The sequence below is a fragment of the Chiroxiphia lanceolata genome, chromosome 2, assembly GCF_009829145.1.
Source record: "Chiroxiphia lanceolata isolate bChiLan1 chromosome 2, bChiLan1.pri, whole genome shotgun sequence".
NCBI lineage: Eukaryota > Metazoa > Chordata > Aves > Passeriformes > Pipridae > Chiroxiphia > Chiroxiphia lanceolata.
Genome location: NC_045638.1, coordinates 98,896,378 through 98,923,321, shown reverse-complemented (window position 1 = coordinate 98,923,321; position 26,944 = coordinate 98,896,378). Strand labels below are relative to the sequence as shown.

Here is a 26,944-nt window from a genome sequence, read left to right as displayed (position 1 = left end):
TAAGCATCTTGCCTTTGAAAATGTTGGCAGATCAGTGGGGAGGCAGCATGGGGTGAGAGGAGACAGAGGCTGCTTCTTGTTCTTATAGCAAAATTACAAAATTTAAGATGCCATTACAACAAAATTTTACTGTTTTCATTTACAACACTGGCCACGTGTTGGGCTAGTGATAATTAGGACTTTATTATTTTCATCTGCACACACAGCTTTACAATTACGATCTCTGGGAAATGCAGTCTTAGCTTTCAGCCTCTGAATTTTACACAAAAGAGGAACACAGCCCTCCTAAATTTAGAATCCAGAATATGGTAACATCTTAAAAGAAAATATCTTCAATTATTAAGTTGTCAGAGCAGGTAAGACAGGTGCTTCCTCCACTATTGTATACTAATCAAACTGACTGCTTCAAATATACAGTAAAAAAGATCAGTTGTATAAGACAGTGTTGCAGAGCTTTTACTTACTGATGTCAGGGACACGATGTAAGTCCCCAGGGACAGCTATGACTTGCTTAAATACTGTGCTGGCAAGAGCAGCCTGCAAAGACAGGCTAGCCATGGTGAAAAGTGATTTATGTGAGGACTCTAAGAGGACTCTATGCTCCATGACACATAATGCAGAAGCCCTTCTGATCTGCTGCCCATGCTGAATCATAGGGACAGCTCATGTTGTATGTTGTCGTTTGTCTGGCACATGCAGCTTTCCCACTTCCCAAGACATAGCATCTACTTTGCAATCTGCACCAACACTTTCATAAACACTGTAGTGCTTCAGTGCTTTCAGCAGAAACACAGATGATGAAGGAAATGAAAAATAACACAGACATGGTCACGCAAAATACTATGTCAATAAGCAACAGCCGTGGTCAGAATGGCCTTCAACTCTCTTGTATGTTCTTCCAACTCCTCACCATGCCAGGGCCACAAGAAATTTCACAAGCCTTACGTATGTCAACAAAGAGGCAAAAAGTTCTCTAATCATACCAGTAATTCACATGCTAAATTAACATTACAAGCATCATTTTTTCCCTTCCATTTCCATCTCACAAATGAGACTGCACAGCCCACACCGCAGATCCGTGGTGGCACATGTTGATCCAAACACCAGATGCTACAGCACCACCTTGCCTTTCATGAGCATCTACCACTTCCCACCCTGTCTGGGGCTCACTGTACCCTTGCTGAGATGCACCACAGTTTTATGCCCAGGTTATCATCCCACCTGCCTTTAGCTGAGTAAGGGCACAGATACGGCTTAATGGCTGAACAGTCACTGGAGCCTGCACAGAGGCTCCTCGCAGAGGATGCGAGACAGGGACAGGGAGGAGAGGGTGAGACAGCAGTAGCCAGAGGTAAAAATAATTTTTGGCTACCATGGAATCAAGAGAAGCTGGCAGGAAAGGAAGCTGATGGCTTGAGTACCTAACAAAACAAAACAAAAACCCCAAAAAACCCAGTAGGGCATGTTGGTGCTTTCAAAAAGAAAACTTCAAAAACCAGTGGTAACTATTTGCACCCTGTAGCTGCATCAAGAACAGTGACTTTAAATATCAGTTTCTAACCTTCTTTAAAGTTTTTTGTCCAACTGATACAACAGAACACTCCACATCTCCACACCAGTACTTCCTTCTCCCAGTGTAGGTGACATTGATTTCTAACATTGATTTTCTAATCTACTTTCAAAATTACAATGGGGACTGTTTGGAGTTTTCCCATTTTGAATAACTTGGCTTCATTCTAGCATCACAAAATTTAATACACAATCTGTTCTAAGAAGCAATTCATTCCTGGTTTTGTCCTGTAAAATAAAGATATTTGCCCTTAAAGGTATTTTCATACTTCTGACCCTCTAGGAATACAATCAACAAAATAATGTACTACTGAATAATAAAATGATTAATTAGGAAGATGACAGTAAATTTAAACTTTAAGTGCCAAAATTATCACAAAAAGTATAGGTAGTCAGCAGTGCAGCCCGTAGAACTTTAGTAAAAACTATCTGTGAACTTTAAACCTGCCCATCAGCTTTGCTGTACCTTCTTGGTAGCAAGATGAAAATGATGCCTCGTGTAACAGAACTGGAGAACTCGAAAACAGTTCTTTAAAAACTATGAGATAATGGAATGCAAGTGCTTTATTTGATGTTTTCAAATATACCTGAAAAAAAGATAAAAACTGGTCACCACTGGGGCTTCGCACATAAGTGTTCACAAGCATTAAATTTAATGCATCACTCTTTCCATCCTTGTGATAATGAGATGTATTTTGATACCTGCACACAATTCTATAAAAATAGAATTTAACAGATAATGTGGTTCAGGGCTTCTTGTTTTACCACAAAACTCACAGATTTGTAAAAGAAAAATTAGGCACCGATAGCTTCTTTCCATCACACTGAACTATGTTTTTCCCCACATCTTAACCATTTTGGAGGAAAGGTAAAATGAACAGATATGGGCTTTAACTGGCTACAGTCCCGCTAAAGGTACAGCAGCTGCCAGCTATGAAAACCTTTGGGGACTTGCTGGCAAACATACATGCACAACATACTCCATACACATGCTAGATATGCAGAAACTATCCTTTCCCAGTCAAAAGCTCTCCAAACTCTTAGAAGTAGCAAAGCAAAATTGCACCATTGTAATTCACCTTCCATTTCCATTGTTTTCCTAACTCATCTTTCCACTAAAGATATTGAGGTTCTTTCACATGCCTCATTTCTGTGGGGCTTCTCTACACATTTACCAAAAAACATTTACATCCAAGTAGCTATACTTGTAGGCAGTCGCTTGTCTTGACAAGTCTAATTAATACACCACTTTATACACCCTGGTTTTACACTTTTAGCTTTATATTGGGGTGAAACTAAAGAGAACTGTGGCACAAATGCTAAAACAGTTCAACGTTAACCCTCAACATCCAAAGCTGCAACTGGGCACTAAAGCAGCTACTACGTCTACTCCAAGAAACTGCAATTAAGAGACATGAAAAGATTTCCACTTCACAGTCAAGCAACATGTGAGGTATTAGGATTGTTCTATCTAAGTCTAGGAAAACCACAAATGGACCATGGAATAGGAACAGAAAATGGTACTTACGGATGAAAAATAATTAAACTTTTGCAAATCTGTTATAATTTTACAAATATTTACAAACTTTGTTTAAACACCAGGCCAAGATAAACAGTAATATGACTGACAGCTGGGAAGCTTTCACACCATCATCTTTTTTAGAAACCATGACAAAAGAGTTATCTGCTCACAACCATTTTCAGAAGCATACAGAGTTTTCAAGTTCCCTTTTCCACCATTAATAATATTCCTCGAGGATGTATCAAATTATTACTTCTGACAGCACATCAAGTAAAGAATCAAGAAAATCAATATATTCTTTAAATAAATGGTTCTATCAGAAGAACCATTGTGAGGGAAAAAGTTTAAAAAGAGAATCCATGGGGCCTCATGCACAATACATCAAATTTCAGCAAGACTGACAATCCAAAGATTAGTAGCTGGCAAGGATTGTCATTCTGATGGATGTTATTCCAATCCTGGAAGACAAAACCTCTTCCTTGAGCTGAAAGTAAATTTGGAAAGAACTTCAAAAATCTGGGAGGAGAGTTTAGAGGTGGGATTAACAAGGGAAATTATAAAGTGAAGACAGAAGTGTTTAATAAAGCATATAGATGACCTGACTATTGATTCTATTTTCATTTTTCAGTATATAAATGATGCATGATCTCTGGAACATGGGTAGTAAGGCAGTGTCCTGTGATTTTGCTGGAGTTGAATTGAGTTTTCACATCATAAAGAATGCAGGAATGTTAAAATATAATATACTTACTTAAAACTTTTACTGAACAATGAAAAATGTTAACAAAATCAAAGATATCCATGCAGAATAGAACAAAAAAAAATTTTAAAATAGCTTTTTTCTTTAATACCACAATTAACAAAACTGCTGTAATACAGTTTTGCCAATGAAAGACAAACTCCAGTGTAAAAAAAGCACTAGAGAAATATTTCCTTAAAAAAACCCCAAAGAACAAAAGAAAGCCCAACCCCCTCCCCCCAAAAAACTGGAAAAAAAAAAAACCACAACCAAAAAAAAACCCCAAACCTACACAATAAAAAACCTCCAGACTCTATCTCTTAAAAAGAAAAAAGTGCAAATTTGAACTTCTCTGATCCTAATTTATAAGTCATTTTACAGAAAGATGGATTCACAATAGTGACCAGAAGGGCCCTTTTAAGTATGATTTCTTGTGTACCACAACTACTTACAGTTGGCTAGTCACTATGCTAACCAAAGGGAATTTAGGACGTTGCATTAAATTTCCTTCTGGGAAGTTTTCGGACTCGAGTGGTGGTACCTCAAGAGAGAGAATTTGTAACTATTTCTAAAGCTAGCATGCTTTAAACACCCGTGTGGGAAAACAAATAAACAAAATACAAAACAACCCACCACCACTACACCATCTGTTTCTCAGAAATTCTTAAAAATGCACTTACTAGTACTGCCAAGGATGACACCACTAAGTTCATAAACTTGATTCAGCTTACACAACAACACTCACTAATGCCGTAGCTATGTACGTTATCGTAACAAGGGTGCAGAACTGGAACTTTCCTAACTGTGATACCACTCAGAAACAAGATGCATGGAATTCCTATCACTAGGACAGAATTTCGTATTTTCAGTCAGATACTAAGAACAGAGGTTGTTAGGATCAGAAGTCAAGTGACTGTAAGAAAATAATGACTACCCGAGTCACAACGCAAAACACCAATTCTACAGAGACCAGTGAACAGGCCAAAATGTCCTTTCCACGTTAACACACATTAAAAGCAGGCATCTGACATGTACATATCCAGTCCCCATCTACATATATTCTGCTTCCAGGAATTCTTTTCTTCAAAAGAATTTACCTTTTTTAAACAATTGCCAAGAGCTGCTAGGAATCCTTGCACTTCTGGTGGTTCACGCGCTTATATTTTATGTTGCTACTGCAAACATATTTCAGTTGTTTTATAGCTAAGGAGGTGGAAACTTGCAGCAAAATATTTAGAATTATGAGTTATCATTTTTTGTAAAGAGAAACACTGATGAGTTTGATTTTCAGGATGCAACTCATCTCACAAAGTCAAAGAGATAACTAATCACTGAGCTTCAGTACCCATCAGCTGTTTGCTGGTCTAAACCTCACAGACTAGCTCTCGGTATTTGCAGAGAAAAAAAGAATGCAACCCACACAACTGCAACCAGAGATTTTGTAAGAAATGCCAACAGGAAGCATCCAAAGGCCATAAGCAGTACCAAGCGACTGTGTTGCAATGCCAAGGTCCAACTGATTGAAATAATTGAGACAGGTAAACAGATGTGAGTTATCTGCTTTAATTTAATTTTTGAAGACTTTAGCAACATAAATAAATGTTATCCTTTTACAGCTCTTCACCAAGGGAAACTAAGTGGTCATGCAGGGAAACAGCAGAAACAACATATCCAAAAACAAACAGCACAGGTTAAATGTTTCTTACCCATCCAAGGGCTGGGGTTTGTTTTCTTTTTCAAGCACTAGACAAAGAATTCATCAAACAGAAGCCATTTTCAAAATCAATGTGTTATTCTGTGGTCCAAATGTCAAATCACTATTACATTTTCAAGTATAATTTTTAACTCAAATAACATAAAAAGTGTTCAATTATCAAGCAATAAGCTCCAGTACAATATGAATAGCACAGCTCAAACTGTTTGCCTCCAATAATGGAAGGCAAAGGATGGAGCTTAGCAAAATCTGGTATTTCACAGTCTTGCTCCATTAATGAACAGGCTTCACAGACAACAACCCACCACTGGGTATAAAATAGCCAGCACTGACAATTTTATAGATCTTATTTTAATGCAAGTTACTACTTGGCCTTTGACATTAACATTACTACTACTCTCCCTCCCCACCTTCCCTAATCGCAGTTTATTAAGAAATCCACACTCCATGCTTGGACAATGGTTTGAACTATACCACTGTTTTAAATAAAAGGACCACAGATGTTCCACAATATTTGATTTAAAGAAATTAATCTAAAAGCAACTCGATCAGAAAATGCATGAGGGGAAGGAAATCCTTAGACTACAAAACAAATTCCAAGTAAAAAAAATACTAAGTGCTTTCCCCAAAGCACAGAGCGCAGCTACAAAAGTGGGGGTGACATGGAACAGCTTACTTAAAAGCCTTTTAAAATATAGATAAAATAACAACGTAGAAACATTTCACAATATGCTGAGCAGCAATTCCAACAAGGATTGCATTTGAACTGATGACTATCTGAGCTATGAAAGCTGATGCATTCAAGGCAGCGCTTAACTAGCTGATGATTGAAACTACACAGAACAGCAGTGATCACATTAAAAACCTAATGCATCATTTCCCAGAGTACAAAGCAGGTGGCAGAACTGCAGAAAATGGAGACAGATTATTTTTCTCTTATATGAATAACGTAAGAAAACACTCCTGCAAATTTTGAAAGCTGAACTTCTCCACTCAGTAGTAGGTAAACAGTTTTCCTAAAGACCGCACCAACATGCCAGAAGGTCGCTGGCTTGAGATGCACACAGCAACAGCATATAAGCTTCTAAAAGAACAGTTACATTACCTTTTTAACAGTAGCTCAGATGCTTTATTTTTACATATATATATGTGTGTGTATATACGTATGTGTGTGTGCGCATATATATATATATATATATATATATACACAGATATATATATAAAACCAATATACATTGTACTACTTAAATCCAAAATGCAGTACATTCTGGGACCAAGTCCAAGAACTCTAAGAGTATTTACACAAAACAGTGATTCCTGTTTGCTTTACAGGAGCAGACTAGGCTAGCACAACCTCAACAGACTCCTAAAGATGAGCTGGGCTGAACAAAACCACCAAGGCAACCACCCAGAAAGGATGTCTCTGCAGAACACATGTATGTACCTTCTGTCCACCAGACTCAACCACTTAAAATAAGGCTCATTAAATGGAGGAGGAAAAATAACTTTTCAGAGATTCTTGTTCACCCTTTTTAGGTCTATACTTCCAATATACAGCTCACTTCCCCCCAGGACCAGCATTCCTCCACACAATTCTCTGGAGCACTGTTCGTCCTCCTCAAGGTGCAATGCTGGGAAGTGAAAAAGAGCATGACAAAACCGGAATAAGCCTGGCAGAACTTTAAGCCCTGGTCTTGAAAAATTCTTCCATACCTCTCAACACAAGGATGAAAGGGATTTGCCTCAGCACTCCTGTCTACATGGCACCAATCCCTGAATCCTCAAGTCTCTACTCCCGCAACCGCAACCTCATCTTCAAAACACTCGGCATTCTTAAGTAAAATTGTCCCATTAGCAAAGTCAAGTAGCTCATTAGAGCACTGCCCTCCTCATTATAAAACACTTATTCTGATGTTAATTTGAAGTATAATAAATCTCTCATCCAAAGATCTGGGGGTCTTTTAAATCAAAATAATTCCTTGAGGGTTTGGCTGTGACTCCCTTCCCCCCAGATGAGCTCAGCTAAGGAAAACAGATACAAGGGGCAATGAGACACCACCCAATCTAATTTAGCAAGAATACAAAACAGCACTTGTATGAAGGGCAACTCATGACAATTGCTCATATGGCAGATGGTTTTGTGGTAGTGCTTTATATTCACACGCCAGGACCTCTCTGCAGCAGAAAAAAAAAACCTGCAATGGGCCACCCTGGCAGCTGGAACCTTGTCAGTCCCCTGTTCTAGAAAAAAATCATCTCTTCCAGGACATCAAGGGGAAGCTACAGTCTCTCCCTCCCTCTTGGCCAGGGGATGGATATGAAGCTAGAAGTATCTTCTCTTTCCTTTCTTCTCCCCAAATTAAGGCTGACGGATCAGCACATACCAAATTCTGGACTGGCCCCAGTCAAAGCCACCATTGTCTGCTGCCTTGCCAGATGTGTAGAGGTGAGACCAGGAGCACTGTGGAGAGAAGGGGAGTGCACACAGAAGTGAAAAGGAACAGGGAACACACAAAGGATCCACAAATACTGAAGCTCAATCACAAAGTGTGAGGACATGCAAAACCATTTTGTTAGGTTCAATGGGCATAGAGTCATTAGCTCTTTCACCTGGATTTTCAGATCGTGTTAACTCAGCAGTATACAGTCAAAAATTCTTTTTCTTTTCTACACTGAAGCAAACTTTACACTACAGTGGTGAATCACTTTCTTGCACTTACTTCAACGTGTTTTGAGGATATAACAACATCCTGATGAGCTGCTATCTGATTAGAACAAAATACAGGTAATCACATTCAAAAACAAGCATCCTACATTAATTTCTTTAAATAAAAGGTTACAAACAAATCTGCTTCAAGTCACTTGGGAATCAACTTCAGAATCAAAGGTTACTTTTAACTTTAGGCTTTTTTTCCCAACAGATGGTTACCAAACTACGTGTGATAACAAAGTTATTGCTCCACAGACCCTATAAGCTTCATACCTTCAGAATAACTGAGCCATTATTCAATTTTACTTTGATGAAAGCTACGGAACCATTTCTCATGTAGCTGTGTTTTTCTAAATTAAAAAAAAAGAGGTTAAACTTAGCTAACGAACAGGCCATACTAAATTTATGTCAATAGCTAAACATCTGCTAAGAGCACTGTTTCTTAAAACGCAATCCACAAAGAGCAGGAAGCTTACATGGTGCTGGCCTGCTTTCATTCACACCTGCTTAATTACATGAAAAACAAATAAAACACTTTAAGTATTTTTCAAATATCAATTTCCTCATGAGCAGGAGCTAAAGTCACTACAGAACTGTTTCAAAAATCCGAAGAGCTGACCTGCGCAGCCATCGGCTGGACATTCCCCAGTGCACGAGACTATGAAATGCAGCATGAGGGTCTTCTGAAGGTGTTCATAATTTTCCAAGACAGTGAGACGCTCAAGTTCAAACCTTTTACCCAGGAATGCTGAATTACATACACTGAATGATTTAAAATATGACAAACTGAAAAAAATCTCGCTCAAATCCTACAAGATAATACACTGGGCTATTAAGTGAAAAACATATTCACCACAACAATACCTGCCCTTTTTCATTTCTCAGTTTGCTGTTCTCTGGAAGGAGAGGAGGAGAACATTTGACCCAATACTAAAAACAAGCTTCACGTTGACCAAAACCCTATTATTATTTTTAAATCAGTTCATATCAGGGAGGTGCTCTACAGAAAAGCACATGAGAAATGACAACACTCTACCTTTAGAAAAATATTTAAGTACCATGTAGTATGTGAGGCTTAGAGCTTCTGAACAGCAGAAAAGAAAATGCATAGTTGCTTATTAACAGAGGATCAGTCTCTCTAACATAATGAATGAGGCTAGATTCCTACATAGTATCACTCACTGTACTTTTATAAAAGAGTTTAAAAGCAACTTTAACTGTGGAATTTCCTAAGTCTCAGTTACTTTCATTGTCAACCAACATATTCTCTTAGAAGCCTGAGCATGTATTTAATACACTGAGTAACAGCTTTGTGCAGACCCTTCACGGGCAAGAAAGCAGTTTCCTTTCTGTATGGGAGTTTTATCCAAATTAGAACTATGCCAGCATTTAATGATACAGGAGATGGGCTCCCCAACCTTCTCTGGAATAAGATAAATGAAAATATTTTGGCTAGGAAACAGTCCCTCACAAGCAGAACTCTTCTTAGAAGCTCCAGCAGTTTCTCATACTGAAGCATTGTATTTGACAACACCAGAGACCCCAACCTCAAAAAAAGCTCTGATTTTTGTTACCAAATCAAATGAAGTTTGTCAATAAAGAGGTTCCGCTCCTGCTCAAAAGCAAGACTTCTGTGAAAACTTTAGGCAGTAACTAGAGGGACACTGTAAACTGAAATTCCAGGTAGGAGCTCTTCAGTGGTTTCTCAAAGTACAGAAAGATAAAGTGACATATACTTCAAAGCCTGCTCTCCACACAGTGCCACCTCTTGCTGCATGGTCCCATCCCCTTTAAGACAGCTCTGACCACGCACTGAGCCAGTTCCACTCAATCATCTGGAGGAAAATTATGACCCTTCCCTACCCCCCACAGTTATTTCAGTTTTCTCCTAGAATAACAAAGTCAGTCTGCTCACCAAGAGGTCAGACAAGTGTCACATCAGCACAAGTATTTGGAGTGTGATGCTCCTACAGCACAAACTAACACCTTGCTATTGCCTGACTCTCAGCAGCAACCTTCAAAAGACTGAATGTTAAAATTGCACAATTTCCTCTCAAAAGCAAATGGGTCTTCTTCTCCTCTAAAACAAAACAAAATCAGGTTTGTCAAATGCTTATTAGCATTAGCTTCATATGTGTACAGAAACATACTTAAAATTAAATGCAATTAGCTGGAAATACAAGAAAAAGGTAAGTCCACATGACTAGCTTGCTCTACAGACAAATCTCTGATTTTTCTCAATTAAAAAAAGTTTTAATTAATTAATGCTATATATTTAATTAAAATGTAAAAACAAAAGAGAGCATATATTTCTTGCTCCCTTTGTGTATTTAAATACAGCATTTGTGGCACTGAATCATACTTCCATCTCTGAGATGTACAGAAAGAGAAAGTTATGTGAAAACAGATACCAGTTTCTGAAGCAATGCAAGACCAGTTCAAAGAAGCAAGAGGAATTGAAAACCATAAAATTTATCTTCTCAATCCCTGTACTCACAGAGGCGAAAGTCTCATGATGCTGTCAAAACACTCACTTCCCACCACTTTCTCCCAAGCATATGACCCAAGTGACAGTTCCTGTGGCATCCTCTGATCTTCTGCCATGAAGTGACCAAACTGTGCCCCGTAATTTTCAAAGTGCTACAGCCTGATCATTCATTCCGCCCTAAGAGGAGAAATTTCGCCGATTTCTCTAAACAACAACAAAAAAGTCCTACTCTATTCTGTCGCTCTCACCCCTATACGCGCTTCTACACACTCTTGGGCGCGTGTAAGCTCATTTTCACAGCAAGCAGAATCTCCCCTTTATCCGCCTCCTCGCTCACACCAACCACTTCACACGGAGTCTGAAGGAGGACAAACCCCGGCGCCTCGCGCAGCTGCCCCGACACGGGATGCTGTCCGGGAGGGCAAACCCCACGGCGCCCTCCGCCCCCGGAGTGCCCCTGTGCCCCAGAACTGCCTCCACAGCCCCTCCCGAGCCACCCCGGTCGTGCCTCGCCGGGGCGAAGCACTCCCGCAGCCACCTCCCCCTGGGGAGCAAAAAAGAGTGTGGTTATTTTTATTTTTTTTTTTTTTCAAAAACGCGGCTCCTCTCTCGCCCTTTGTTGCCCCAGGAGGGGGCAGGTTCGGGGAGTGGGGCCACACGCCGGGGGGGAGACCAGCGGCGGGGGCTGCCCCTCGCAGCAGCAGAGCCCCGGAGGGTTGATCTGACGAGCCCCCGGGTAGCGGGGCTCGCCCGCCCGCTCAGCACCCACCTTTCTGCGCCCCGGTGCCTCGCAGCAGCAGCAGCAGCAGCAGGAGGAGGAGGAGGAGGCTGGGGCGGAGCAGCGAGGCCGCCCGGCGGGTCCCCGCGGGGAGCGGCCGCCCCGTGCTCACCATGCCCCGCGGCGTGGGCAGCGCGGCCGGCGCTCCGAGGGCATCGCGGGCTGCGGGGCGGCGGCGCCGGGCCGCGTCTCTGCCCTGCCCTGCGCGCCCGCCAGCCCGCGGCCGCCCAACCGCTTCCGGGGGCGCGGCGGGGCCGCCCCGCTTCCTGCCGCCCCCCCGCCGCCCCGCACGGCCGGCCCCGGGCGCCGCGGGAGCCCCGGGGACCGGCGGCGCCTCCGTCCGCGGCCCCGCCGAGCGAGGGGCCCCCGAGCCGCGCCCTCCTGGGCGGCCTGCGCGGGGTTCACGGCCCCAAACTCCCTGGGAGTCAGCCCCTAAATTCCCGCCTCATTCCGCCTCCGTCCTTCTTTACGAGTTGGCTGACAGTACTCCGATTTTTCTCCCAAAGCAGAGATTAAGTGAAGCAAAATTGCTGGGAAAAAAACCAAACAAAACTCCTTGGAAACACGACTATTGCTGTTGTTAAGAGAAGAGGATAATCTGGTGTCACAGATCTCCACACGCAAATGTGAATTCAGCTTGGCTGCAAGGTCCCAAGCCATGGCAGTTTTAGTCCTCTAGGTTTTGAACACATACCGTGTGTAATCAGCCTTGCCTTAGCAGGCTGAATTCAACCCTGGGGAATAAACACTTAAAAAAAAAAAAAGTAACTTTTAAGTCTTACAGTCACAAGAAGGCAAAATAGCAAATTTGCACAGATTTACAGTAACAGTACTGAATTAGTACCCCTATGTTGTCAAGCATATTTGGGAGGAAAAAACAGCACCCTAAGCACTGATAGCATCAAAGAGTCACCCTTGTAATACCACCATCATCAGGCAACGGAACAGCTTGTTACATGGTTTTCAGTAGTAGATGAAAAGAATGTAATTTTCAGATGCTGATGAAATGTTGCCATGTCCATGCTTCCACAGCTGCAGTCACAGCCGAGATTCCTCCCAGCAGTGAGGTCAGAGGGCAAAGAGGAAGGGCGGGAGCCACACCTACACAGATATCATTTAACATTTCTTTCAGCTTCATGATTCAAACATACTCTGCACTCCACTGACCATGCTCTCTCTCACCATAAAGGAGAAGGGACTTTGGACTCCACAGGTTCCAAAGATCAGCCTTTCAGCCATTACAGGCCCCATGGTCCATCCTTTCTGCTGTGGAAGCGCTGGATACCTTGGTGGTATCCAGGTGCAACAGTTCCACTGTAAAAAGTGTCTTAAGGAAGAAATCATTACCCACTTCTCTCAAACAGCTCTAAGACACTGATACTGCTTTTCTGGCCAGGGTAGTCTAGTGCAGGCTCCACCAAAATGTCAGAAAAACTATTTGAGGATGGTTCGTGTTTATGCCAATCCACAGAGTTACTCGGAGAACTATTTAGATTAGGTTTTAACATTACTGTTCCTTGTTAAGATGCTGAAAACTGATCTATGTCCAAGTCTATGCTTAGGGCTTAATAGGGGCTTTTTTTTTTCCCTCACAAAGAAACATGTAGGGCATTATCTCTCCTTCGTCGAGCATATCAACCATACCACTTGTGCCAAATCATGGAAGAATCCAGAATAGATTTTGTTGCTCAGATTAAAGACAGCAAAATTTTGATGCACATTTTTTACTTGTTTGGCCCATACTTGTGCCATAGCTGCCAAGAGGTGGAGTGTCATATATTTAGGGAATGATAAACGTGAGGATTTTAGAACATTTCATATTTTCCCCCTTTTGAAACCTTTTTAGTGATACAGGAAGAGACCCCTATGAAAGCAAAGTCAATGGAAGGATATCACAGATGAGGCTGGTTTAAGTCAGCTTGTAAGATGTAATAGTCAACGAGACATTGTGCAACACGTAATGGAAGATGAATCAAAAACAATTTATATGTGTCCCTTTGTCTTCCTTTCACCAAACACAGAAGTTCATGCCATAGGTCACGTGAAGGAGTTATATCACTACAATAATATCCTTTCTATCCTACAGAGAGCGCATTCCTAAGATCACTAATCATTAGTGGTATTTGTTGTGTACTGGAAAAATCACTCCTTGAATAATTTGTGGCTTAGTAGTGTTGTGCATTAACAGGAACATCTGAACATCCTACACATAACTCAATAACAGTCTCTGGTGAACCTGATAGAGGTTTCCTCCTGTGTTATGTTGTGTTGTGAAGGTGTTTTGTTGGCTTGATTTCAGTATTCTAAATGTTTTGATTTGTTCATGTAAAAAAGGAGGATCTGAATCTGTGAGAGGGTTGATTTTTAAATGGGATGTGAAAACTTGTAGAATTCCTAAGAGCAGCCAGAGGCAGAATTTGCTTCATCTATCTTCGAAATTTGTCCCAAAGCCACATTCCTTGACCAGAAATGGTTTTTGTGGAGCCCTCGGTTGCATATTTTGCACAGGGAACACCATCCTGACAACAGCAGTGACGAACTATTAGAGGTTATACATCCTAAAAGCCTTAAAGATTCATAGAATCTACAGAGCCAAAGAATTAGCAATGCAACTGCTTGGAAGAGTTTTCTTAATACATGGTTTTCATTCAACAAAACAATCTGAAGAACTATATAAATCCAGATGGTCACCCTGGCTTCCAGAATCTTCCTTCTTCTCAGAAGATTTCAGCACAGGATGAGTTTAGGTACACCAGTGGCAGAGTACGGCACATTTTGGTCTATGAGAGTTCCCAGGCATCTCCTCAGGGGGAAACAGAACTGTGTAATAAAGATTCCATTTTAGTTTGTGACTTAGAACTGTCCCTGTCATCAAATCAAAACAGATACAGAATTAAAATGCTGTGGGAAGCAAATACAAATATAATAACATATGATACCAATCTCATAAGGCAAGTTGCCAACACGTATTAAGAAATCAGCACAAATACTGTTTTTCAAGATAATGAGACAGAAGACCAAACCATCTTCTTACTGCTGATAGGAGAATGTTTAGCCAACTAAGCATTTCTGTAATATTTCCTTCCCATTGTGAGTAACTTCTAGAGGTAACTGAAACTATCATCTCCATCTGGTTCTCTCATTTTCCCTTGAGAAGCTTCTGAGCAATTGGGCTTCTTTCCCACCACAGCTCTTTAGGTTTTTACATTCTTTCATTACATTTCGAAAGCTGAATTCAGCTGGAGGGCAGGGCTGCTATTCAGAGGGAGCTCCACAAGAGCAATCCCAAGGTCCTGCATCTGGGAAGCAATAGCCCCATGCAACAGCACAGGCTGGGAGCTATTTGGAAGCAACTCTGCACAATTAAACTTGGATGTCCTAGTGGACAATTCAAATATGAGTCAGCAGTGTGCCCTCGCAGCAAAGGCAGCCAACGGCGTCTTGAAGTGTATTAATAAGAGGGCCAGGGAAGTGATCTTTCATGAGACTTCATCTGAGTACTGTGACCAGTTTTGGGCTCCCTCCAGTAGAGAACAATATTGACACATAGGACAGAGTCAATCAAAAGGCCTCCAAAACAGCCAGAGGTTGCAGAACACAATGCACATGAAGATGCTGAGACAGCTGGATATTTTCATCTTGGAGAAGAGAATGCTAAAAGGAGATCTTGTTGCTGCTTACAACTTCCTGACTGCAGGACAGGACTGGAAAATGGAACTAGCCTCTTCTCAGAGGTGCACGATGATGGCACAAGAGCCAACGGACACAAGTTGCAACACGGTAAATTCCATATTCTAGATAAAAGGGGGGAAAAATACCATGAGAATGGTCAAACACAGGACTAGGTTGCTCACAGCAGTTATAGAATCTCCATATTTGGAGATGTTCAGGACTCCCCTGGCCATGGCCCTGATCAACTTGATCTGATTAGACCTGTTTGAGGAAGGAGTTGAACTAGATAACCCCTGAAGGTCCCTTCTGACCTCACTTATGACTATAGGATTCTAAGGCAATATGTAATGTACTATGGAGGAAATTCCCATAGTTCTAAATAAGCAAAGGTGATGTTCTAAATAAGCAAAAAAAATTTCAACTTTCCGGTTTCTGTAGTTACTTATCTGTGTTCTCTAATTGAAATAAGAACTTACTCTGAAAAGGTTGATTCTTCTGAACTTGAAGAAAAGGAATAATGCATTTAAAGGAGAAAAATTATTGACTTCCTTCATGGTATTAACACATTAGATCATTGCTAGAACCTCCATTTTCTTATCCCTTGAATCTTGATACGTAACACATGGTCTAGATTTTTTCTGTGACAGAATTCAAAGGCCCAGCCAGCCAGCTAGTACAAGTGCTGTATGTGCATCTAAGGGACATATGTCTCCTTTCTGATGTCAGCAGACACCTGAAGGTTATTACTAGCACTGTTACCACATATTCACTTGTGAGCAAGTCCAGATCTATATTCAGGTTCATGGTTTCTCTCTGCAATTCACTGAATTATTAGATAATTTTACCTCTTTTTCCAGAAAACAAATTTCACTGGTTATGGTAAAATTCCAGCCAAAAGAATCTATCTGCTAGCGATCTGTTTAATGAGCATATTCTTAAGGTTGTTTAGATTACAGCTACAGTGGCAGTATAGTCAAATTTGGCTGATAAATTAAGAGGTCTTAATGCCAGGTAAACAAGAGCCAGATGCCTCACTATGGCACATTAACTCTGTGAAGTGCTTTCCAAAATGTCCAGTAGGTTAGGTCTTGCAATTTGCTCGGATGTCATGCTTAGGTATACAAATAATGTTAAGCATATAATACTCAAAACTAAACTAACTGCAGCATTTTCTTTAGCCAAAATGTTTTCTAGCAGTAACATGGAGTTTATTATGCATAAATTTCATTCCAGAATGAGGGACCTGAATAAGGTCATCTGCTCTATTTTAGTTCCTCCTATGTTCTTGTGAAGCTGTGTTGGTTTAAATGCTCCTGGACTCAGTGAACTATCCAGCAGATATACTGAACATGCAAACTTCTTCACTATAATACAGGGATGTCTTGATGCCAGTCTAAAAGGATCATTTAATATTAAACAAAATCTTTAAGCCCTGTGGGTAGGTAGCTGTTTTACCTGAGAGTAGATAGACCCAGTGTCCTGCCCATGAACCCAGCTCAGCAGGTGCGTTTAAAATATGCCATGGAAAAAATATGCCATCTCTAAATTTGTCCAGGCTTCAGAGTATTTAAAGGGATTACTCACTGAAATACAGCTTTATAATATAACAGCTACAACAACACTCGAACAAACCCCCACCCTTTTCTTATTATTTTTAATTATTAAAAGTGTTTGAATTAAACAGAAATTGTTATTGAAAAAGTTATAGTTCTTCCTTCTGCTTCTTGGAAAACACCTTTTAATAAATGGTTCCATAGTATTTTAAATTAAAAATCGAAAGAAAATACATGAAAAATTGTGAGTAATTTAAGCTATCGTTAGTTCTTGAGACTGGAAACATCTCTGGAACTTCAGGAGTTTACATGGTGTTTCAAATGTTATTTTAGTAACTGTTGTTACTACTAACCTACAGCCAAGCTGAATGGTTGGTGTCTGATCTTGCAAACACTTCAGAATCCTGCAGCTTGCTCTGTGGCATGAGCTAAATGTGTAGTACTAAAAGACTGCAGGAGCTAGACCTTAAGATCTATATTTTGTTGCTCTTGGCTACTCTTTTTCATCTCATTTGGGAATTCTGGTTTTTGTAATAGCTTTCAGTAAAAATGCTTCTACTCCTCCTCTCTTTGTTTTCTTTTTTCTTTGTTCCAGTTTTAATTGCCTATTATGCTGATTTTTTTTTTTAAGAATAACAACAAAGTCCTAGTTGCAGATGGATTTTAATTAACTATTTTAGAAAGGAAAATGGGTATTGATTGTATATTATTCACATAAATGGGTGTAGTTAATCTCGTCCTCAGAAAGACGTTTACAAAACCACCATGATATACTGACCTAAGATAATTTTTTAATTCACTTCAGATAGGAGCCTCATGACTGTACATAAAGCACATTTATTTGACACTCCAGAGTTATTTGGTTGCTGAGTGGTTTCTGTTTTTAAAAGAGAATAAACATTTAACATTTATTTCTGGGTTATTTTGGTAAGAAAATCTGTTAATTTTACTTTTTAAAGTCATTATCAGGGGGAAATGGTAGCATAAATTCCAAGAGCAATTTTCTTTTACAGTTTGACTGCATTATATATGTGAAACAATTCATGGATGCTGGGGAAAAAATTAAGCTATTTTTTGCTTATTTAAACAGGGCAAAATAAAGAAGGAAAATATTAGGGAGGATCTCATATACTGTCTTCTACCTTTGAACAAGTTCATGTTTATTGGATCAATGCCCAGTACTACTAAGATCCTTCAAGTAAAAACTGTTAGAAAAACATTAAAGACGAATTGTATCTTGTAACTGTGGGCTTGGTACACTTAAATAAAAGCAGTATTTCAAAGTATTGAGCAATCTAAATTCCCAGGATGCAGTGAATCCTACAGCTCAGTGAAAGCTGAAGGAGGAGACTATGACTACTATAGGATTAATTAAGCACATAAACACAGGCAAAATTTTAATCATGGCTTTAGCTTCTGTTGGAATACAGACTTAAGTCTGTATCTATTTTGATGCATCAGGAATCATGAGTCTGCTGCTTCAATTATTTCCATACATTTTATCTCTGTTTTATGGTTAATGTATTGTTCTTTGCCTTCTCTTCAAAATTTTGCATTTTTGTCAGGATTTTAGTTTTCTCTTTTAGCTTTTCTTCTTTTATGCAAAGCCCAAGCTGAAACAACCTTTCATGACATGCACCTCCTCCAAATTCTGTATCTTGCCTATAATGTTCTAGACATCTTCTCTGCCTGCAACCTTATTTGTTCTTGCCTCTGTATTACTTTAGTCACTGTAACAGGTTAAATTATGATTTGATTTACACTGATTTCTGCTTCCAATCTAATTGACCAGTGCTAACTAGAAAAATTTTTGATGAAGCTCTTTTTACATGCTTGTGGAGACCAGATCATATTTATGAAATTACGAAAATAATTAACATAAAAGGGTTAATAAAGGGTTAATAAAAAATTAACCCTTTCTTTTGTCCTTACGAAGGTGAAAGAGAGGAATTAAGTGTCACATATTTCAGGCCTCTCTATCCATCTAAAGAGAAATACTATGTCCACGGATCAACGTCAGAGAACAACTTAATGTTAAGTTCTAATGTATTTGTACCTAATGCTGTCTACAGGGGAGCCTCAGATGTAAACAGAACCTTGAGGGGAGATTATGATGTTGCAACCTGGGATTTGGGAAGACAGTGTCTGGAAGCTAAGATCCAAAAGGAAGAACTTCAAACAAATCTTCTGTTTCAGAAATAGATGCAGATGAGACTGGTAATTTCCTTAGCAAATAAATTAATTTATTTCAAGCTTTTATACTTTGTCTGTTCTTAAAACTGTTAATCAGGGTATGAACATGCTGATATCAGCTCTTTCTCCTCCAGATAAAGAAATTGGAGACAAGCCTGAATTTTTTTCCTGATTAAATGTAGTCCCAGCAAAGCAAACTGAGCTGAGTTGAGCTGCAACCACATTAGCGATGAGTAAAATGAATTGTAGTGAAAAGAGAAGAATTGAAATGTAGAAATATATTCTAGAAATACCAGATTAATGATAAAAAGCTGGATATCTTTTGTACAGGTTTAAGTAATGTGTTGCTGATGGACAGCCCTAACTGGTGCTGATGAAATTCAGAGGCAGAACTGAAGGCAAAAATTACTCAACTTCAAGAAAATCAGTGTAGCATTTAATTGACATAGCAGAGAATTATAATTTTAAATGGAAGGAAGCCTGAAAATATTAAAAGCTTTAAAAGAAATATTACACTTTGCTAATACATACATGAAAATGAGAGCGTATCATCAAATTTAAAGAAGAAATAGGGCTATTCTATATGAAATTCAAGCTTTATGAAGAGTTTCGAGAATCAAAATACAAACTAAAAAAAAAAAAAAAAAAAAAAGAGAGAGACATAAAACATGCTACAAAACAGTAAGTTTCTGGCCATTATGGTTGTTGAAATAATTTTAAAAGATGGCCCAAATCAACCAGAAAACAAAAAATAGAAGAAAGACTTGCACTCCCTGACCCCACATCTTCGTAAAATAGCATTTTCAGCCCTAGCAGTTTTTTTGAACTTTGTGACTGGCAATACTCAGTTCCCTAACCCCTTTCCATTTTCAGACATATGAGGCACAAATGACATACACTCCTGTTGAAGTGCAACACCACAGCTTCTCTGCTGACACATGCCCCAGTATTCCTCAGACAAGACTTCATGAGAAAGATGTGAGTTGTTGGATGAATTGCAATCTTAGCAGTGCCAGTCTCTCCTGTGAATGAGATATGAGTTATACAAATGTTAGTGTAAACTGATTTGGAGAGACTCATGAAGAATTTGGACAGGCAGTTGCAGCAGATGGGAAGGAAAAGGTTCACTAAATCATATCTTATGGGCAAACTTAAAGGGAAAGAATTACCATATTGAACATTAGGAGGTTAGAGCAGTAACGGACAGGGTTACTGAGACAAGGCACAGCAACACAGATGTGCCATTTTCCTGGGAAGTACTGGAATGAGTGTGTATGTCCAGTAGTTCTTTTAAATGACAGAGAGGCATGGCAGCCTAGCCTGCTCTAGCAACAATAAAAAGTAGGGAATCCTTGTTTAAAAGGATTATGTGACAAGAGCCCAAAACCTCTGGTTCTGAATACTTCCTGAGCTTTGGGAAATCTGACTCGAAATTTGTGGCAAAGTCTTATTTCTGAAATTTATATCAATGCACTTGATTCTCTTCTATTAGCTGTAGTCCTACTTCAGCGGGTTAATTTCTGAAGTTCCCTTCTCATTCTGTATTGAGCATGAAGTTTGTGGTTTCCATTTCATACCTAAAGAGGGATTTGTGTGCCTGAAACATTCTTTTTTTACATCCCATTGGCTTGATGAAAAGACATTAGGTCTCCCTACAGGCCTTGCCTGCATGCCTCCTGAGAGGAAAAAATGCAAGCTATAATAAGAGCAACTCACAACTGCTTCAACCTGGAAACCCTCACAGAAGAAAATACCCTTACAGTCAACAGACGTTTCACCTAATCTGACATGTCAGGTTTTGGCCCTGTACTTCTAACAGAAAGCCCCTCCCAGAATAACTGAATCAAAATATCTAAAATTAATCAATATCATAGTTATGTATAAAACAGACCAAGGGACGTTATTTGACCTTTTGGTAACTGACCTGCTAACAAAAGCAAGGTCTCACAGGATTTACCTCTTCATGCTCAGCGTGAGGCAACAAGCCAGTATAACATCTGCTCAGTACACATTGCAAAGCAAATGAACAATGCTGACACCATTAATCAGCTTGTCCAAGCGAATAAAATGTCAAAACCTGATGTAAGAAAGCTTGGCTTTAAAAGCAAACATTTCATGTGGATCTGCATGGGTCTAATGATGGATTAGTTAACCCTGGAAGATGAAGAATGACTCCAGCCTAATGTTTGAGGGGGAATTGCGCCTAAATCTGACAATGTACAAAGAAAGATTGTAAAGAAATTAGAGATATGGGAACTACTTTTACAAAAATCAATCACCTGCCATTGGTGCCTCAAACTTCAGTGTGTGATATTAAACAGAATTAATAAAATACACCTTGTTTTGAGTCCTACCAGGTTGCAAGCTGTGCATTAAAAGTAAGTTTTTCATTCACAGAACTGTTAAACCGCAGGTAGCATTTCTTCCTTCCCCTCCTTTGCTGAACCACGGGCAGGAACTGTACCTCAAAGGGAAAAAATACACAGAATTTATTTCAGTGGAATAGATGCAAAGCAGTGCAGCAGTACTTTAAATCTGGGGTTAATTATGAGTGAAAACTCAGGAACAGCCAGTAAAGGGTGCTGATACTTCCTTATTTAATGAGGAGTAGAACATCTGTTGGGGAAAGAGAAGGTAGGGAACACAGACACATAGAAGCTACAGCTGGAAAAAATCTCTGCTAGCCAGCTTAAAAATGCAGGACCTATTCTATTGCTTTGTCAAATCCGCTTTTGAAACTACAAGGCTTTTCTGCTTCCAAGATTCCCTTTGGAAGATGTCTCTGGACTGTAGTGTATTTTGGTCTCAGAATATTTTTTCCTGATATCTTTTTTTTTTTTAATAACCTGAATTTCTTCCCATAATAACTAGCACACCCTTTTGTAATACAACAAAAATTCACCTCCCTTGGTAGCTTTCACTGCCTTTCTTTTAGAGTCTGATTGTCTTATATCTTCTCAGAATATCACGCCCTAAGCTTCCCCATTGGAAATTATCAGGTCGGGGGCTCACGCTGGAACATCACCAGCAGGACAGGCAGCCCCACAGCGCAGGCCCAGCCCCAGGCCCTGCCAACAGGTGGGTCACGGTGCCCACACTGCCACTAATGGGCTTTGCTGCCACTAACGGGAACGAGGGCTGAGGGGCAAGGGACAGAGGCTGTGACACACCCCGACTACAGGGGGTCACTCTGGCCAAGGGCCACCAGCAGGCACCAAAGGTGCCAAGGGAAAAAGCCCTGCCCTGCTTACAGTGTGGGCTGGGGGTCGGGAGAGCTCCCTTTCCGCCCTCGGGTGTGGAGACGGGCACTCTCGCCCTCCTTACAGGGCGGTTGCCCCTCTCTCTGGGCAGCCACAGGAGCGCGATGGCAAAAGGCCAACGCCAAGCAAAGCAAAGGACCCAGCCCTGCTTACAGGCAGGTCGCCCAGCGCCAAGCCGGCCGGCACAGCCTGAAGCTGCCCACCGGACTCTCAGGGATCCCTGCCCCAGGGATGCCAGGGAGGGACCTTTGCCCAGAGGGCCTTTCTTGTTTTTGCTTATATTCTCTTCCCTGAGGTTAAAAAGCCTTTTAATACATGGTATGTTCTCTGTGTGTTAGTACTTCTCTGCTACAATCAAGTTACCTTTCAAACTCTTTTTTGATAAGCTTAGCGAATTGCATTCATTCTGTCCTTCACAGTAGGGCTTTTTTTCCAGCACTCAGATAATCTTTGTGTGGCTTTCTTTTTAAACCACCTTCATTTCTTCCACTATAATAAAGACTCTTTTCTGGGATTTCATCTGTGTAATATTTACAGGTAAAATTGATCACTTTAAAGCTACTTCTTCCAGACAAGTAGATGTTGCCTTAAAATACTCAAGGCACACATACATTAGGAGGGAAGAAAGGAATCAGCTCCCATTTCACATTTCCACAGAAACTTTTAAGATCCTCAGCTATTCAGGCTGCCTAATTTGTGAGGGTGACCATATGAGTGGTGCAACTGATAAAATCAGGGAATTACTGTACAGGTCTGGTTAAAGAAATGCAGAGGGTCTATAGTGTAGTGTAACAAATCCAGTGTCTCAAAACTGAAAGTATTATGCTTTCTGATACAATTTTAGTAAAAAAAAAAATAAAGGAAATACAAACCTCCTGCAGGTGACAATCTCATGTTGAAAATGCATTCAGACCCTACGTATAGGGGTGACTGAAGGTGACTATGAATGGATGTACTTTGAGTTTGACCCTTCTGAGAATGAGAGCTGGCATGTCCCCTCCTTGGAACTCAAAGTCTGTAAGTGTTTTTGACAGTTTAGGCTTTCAGAGGTTTATTAGTGAGCCAGGTGAAAACTGTGCTCCAGAAGAAGGTACTGCTAAATATAGTTTTTCAGCCCAGAATATAGAGGCTTTGCTACACAAAGGGCTACTAACAGCAGCCTGGTGTAGAATATAAAAAATGCATCTAAAAACTTGATAAAATCAGCCACAAAAATTCACCAACTAAACAACTAAATCATTACCAAAGTCATTTGGATAAGGGGCTGAAAAATCCTAAGCAGAAAAACAGGAATGATGGGAATTTGAAAGGTTGGGCTATCACTACAACAATGTGAGCACTACAGAGCAGCTGCAATCAACAAAGGAAGCAGAGCTACTACTTGCTCAAGTACTTTATTGACAAGCAAGATACAGGTCATTAGACACTGAATGTGTTCCTTTACCCAGTTGCCATATTGTAGTATGACATTTCATTTCAGAGCAGAGAACTGGAACTATTTTGCTAGTCCTCTTTACCCATTATCAGTTAATTGCATCGTCATCCTTGGCTGCTAAACCTGCTATCTTTTTCATGGAGATCACCTGGAGGTTTTTTCACTTACCTTACTTCACTTTCAGGACAAGCCCCTCTGTCTTACTTCAGCTCAGTCAGTGGGAAAATCCTTTCTTGGGTCACAAACCAGTACCAAACTGAAGATGACTGTCGTAAGGCAGTTGGTTTGCTCTCCACCTAAGCCAGAGTACTGAGTTAGGATGAGTTTAAACCTGGACCAGCATGATAATATAGAGAAATACTCATTGTTTCATCCAAATCCACTCAGTCTGGCTGGTATGGTATCACAGCAGAAAGCACTCAAACAGGTACACACACACACACACACAGATGCACAGACAGAGGCCCTCAAAATTCTCATGCATTTAACTGCCATGGTATAATAAGATATAACACTCTACATTCAACTGAATCTGCAGCAGAAATGTAGTGAATGGCAAATTCAAAAGCAGTGCTCTTTTCCCTGTCAAAGGACACAAGGGATCTGCTACAAATAAGCAGTGGTGCTGGGGTGCTGGCCAGGCATCCCTAACCAGGGAGACAGTGCTGGAACATGGCTTCTCTTTCTGGCCTTCCCTTGCTATCATTCCTGTAGGATCTGTGCTCTCTGCTTCCCCACTGCACCCTTGTGACAACTGCAAGGTTGGCCTTGCAGGTACCTTTCTCATCCATTTTGATCTATGCATGTAATTTAGTTACAGGTTTTAAAAAGAAATATTCCTTCCTATTATGTCATCCATGAAACAATTCATTTATTCATAATAACTTTGTGTGTATTTTCTTGACAGTCCGGCAATGTTCTTATCTTTAACATATTTATCAAACATAAGGAAAATTTGGTTCTTTTCCACTCATTATTTAAAAGATTACTCATCCCCTGTGTGAGAATTTTAAAGAAAATCCACAAAACACAAATTTTTGCTTAACTTTTAACTTGGTCCTCCAAAATAATAGTACGATATTTGTCCAAAATTAGATTATTCAGAAGACAGTGGCAACAAATGTATTTTTATACTTGGAGTAATTAGTATGTTTTACATCCACCTGCAACAGCTGGTTTAGTCTGGCATTATAGTTTTTCCAGAGCTGTTGAGGGATTTCTTTAGCCCAATAGGATTTGTGTTGATTACTGCTGCACTTTTTTTAGTGGTTTTTATTCTTGGGGTTTTTTTTCTTATCTTGACTCTGAAAGCTCTAGCCATTTGGGTTATTACAAATTTTGGTATGTTTATACTGTAATTCCACTACAATAATAAAGAAGTCAGACTTTCACAGACTTTCATGCACACACACAAAAGAACTTGTGACTCATTTGCTGGAATCCTAAATTTGAATAAATATAAATATTTAAATTGTTTAAAGACAGGGTAGGGTGAAAAGGCAATTTTGGTTCTAAAATGCCTCAAAAAAGACCAAGAAACCCTCAAAAGGCTCCAAAACCACCTCAAAACCCTGATGTAATAAAATTGACTATAATTGACGAAACTTGAGTAATAAAGGAAATATATAAATTATTGAGCAAAAGTAGAGGGTGAAAAGGTGATTTTCATCCCAAATGCCACAAAAAAGACACAAAATCCATTCAAACCCCCTCGAAATTCAAATAAAATTGACTATATTTGACTAAATATGAGTAACTAAAGTGATATTTAAGTTATACTTTAAAAAAGGGGGGTTGGAAAGTGATTTTGGCATTAAAATGCCCTGAGTAAATATGAATATCCTTCTCTCCTCTAAGTGTGAATAAATAGGAATAAATAGGAAAAAATTAAGGTGATATTTAAGAAAGGGTTAAAAAGTGTTTGGGGGCACCAAAATGCCTCAGGAAAGACCCAAAATGCCACAAAAATACCTCAAAAAGCCCCGGAATTTAAATAAAACTGACTAAGATGGAATAAATAGAAATAAATTAGAATATTTAAGTTATTTAAGAAAGGGGAGGATGAAAAGGCGATTTTGCCCTTGAAATACCTCAAAAACGCCTCCAAAAAAACTCAAACCCCCATAGAAATCCTCCTAAATTAAATAAATGTTAAATTAATATTAATAAATTAAAGCAGTGATATTAAAAAAACGGGGGGTAAAGGTGCTTTGGGCACTGAAACGCCTCAAGAAAGCACCAAAAAACCCACCAAATGCTAATAACTGCATTTCAACTAATTAATAAACATTTAAGTTTTAGGGTTAATTAGTTTAATTAGGGTGGAAATTAAGTTAAAGTGTTTAAAAGAGAAATTTGGCTCCAAAATGGGGCAAAAAAGCCCTGAAACCGCATTTAAATGGAACAAATTTAATCAGAATTAAAGAACCTGAGGTAAAAGTTGCCTGTAATTGAAAAAATTTGAGGCAATTCGCCTTAACTTGAGGAAAACCGGGGTTTAAAAGGCGTTTTTAGCCCTAAACATCCTCAGAAAACACCTGAAACCCCTCAAAAGACTCAAAGCTCCCCCAAACAGCCGAGATTAAAACTAATTAATCGATTAAGTATTTAAATTATTCCCTCAATGGATTAAATTAAGGCAACGAATTAAGTCAATACATGGACTCGAAACAGGCTCCAAACCCCTTCGGATTTCCCCCACTGAGCCCCCAAGCCGCCTCAAAACCCTCCGCGGCGCCAACTAACGCCTCAATGAGTATCTCAGTCAACCCCACGAGCGACGGTAACTTATTAACTTTATTAATTAATTACATTTGCTAATTGACTGATTAAACCTCTGCCCCCTCCCCCGTACCTTGCCCGCCGCCGCCACACCGCAGAGGCACGCGCCGCGCCGCCCTTTATATCACCTCGGTCGCTCCCCTCCCATTTCCGCCCGGGGCCAATCAGCGCGCCGCGCGCCCCAGCACACCCCGCCCCCTGGCAGGGAGGTGCCTTCCCGGGCTTTCGGTGCTCAGCCAATCAGCGTGCGGCTGCCCTTAGCAACTGGACAGCGCCGGGAGCTGCGGTGGCGCTGACCAATCAGCCCCCGACTTTGCGGAGGCGCGCGAAGAGCCAAGCCAATGGGAGCACTGCGCGCCTCACGCCGGCGGCCAATCAGAGTGCGGCGGCCGGGAAGGAGGAAGGCAGAGAAACGGCGGCGAGCGGCGGCTGGGCGGACAGATGGAGGGACCGCCGGGGACACCGAGGGACCCAGGAGGGCATCTCGCCGTTTTTGGGGGCTCCAAAGCTCAGGAGCTTCAGCGCTGCTT

The 26,944-nt window shown here is 40.4% G+C and overlaps 1 protein-coding gene and 2 long non-coding RNA genes across 3 annotated transcripts in view; all 3 read right to left on the bottom strand.

Annotated features, from left to right (window-relative positions):
- The window catches only part of DCBLD2 (discoidin, CUB and LCCL domain containing 2), a 39,619-nt gene extending 27,967 nt beyond the window's left edge, over window positions 1–11,652 (bottom strand). The window contains exon 1 of the mRNA XM_032680352.1: window positions 11,512–11,652. Coding sequence (XP_032536243.1) covers window positions 11,512–11,635 — 124 coding nt within the window. The 5' untranslated portion in view covers window positions 11,636–11,652. The remainder of the gene's footprint in view (window positions 1–11,511) is intronic.
- Window positions 11,653–19,352: 7,700 nt separating this feature from the next.
- LOC116783223 lies at window positions 19,353–23,057 on the bottom strand. The gene is made up of 3 exons (XR_004355569.1): window positions 22,190–23,057; window positions 21,218–21,402; window positions 19,353–19,960 (listed from the first exon to the last, which is right to left on the bottom strand). It is a non-coding gene; the product is annotated as an uncharacterized LOC116783223 (long non-coding RNA).
- A 15-nt stretch (window positions 23,058–23,072) lies between these two features.
- On the bottom strand, window positions 23,073–26,598 carry LOC116783222. The gene is made up of 3 exons (XR_004355568.1): window positions 26,488–26,598; window positions 23,802–23,929; window positions 23,073–23,213 (listed from the first exon to the last, which is right to left on the bottom strand). It is a non-coding gene; the product is annotated as an uncharacterized LOC116783222 (long non-coding RNA).
- Between the last annotated feature and the right edge of the window lie 346 nt (window positions 26,599–26,944).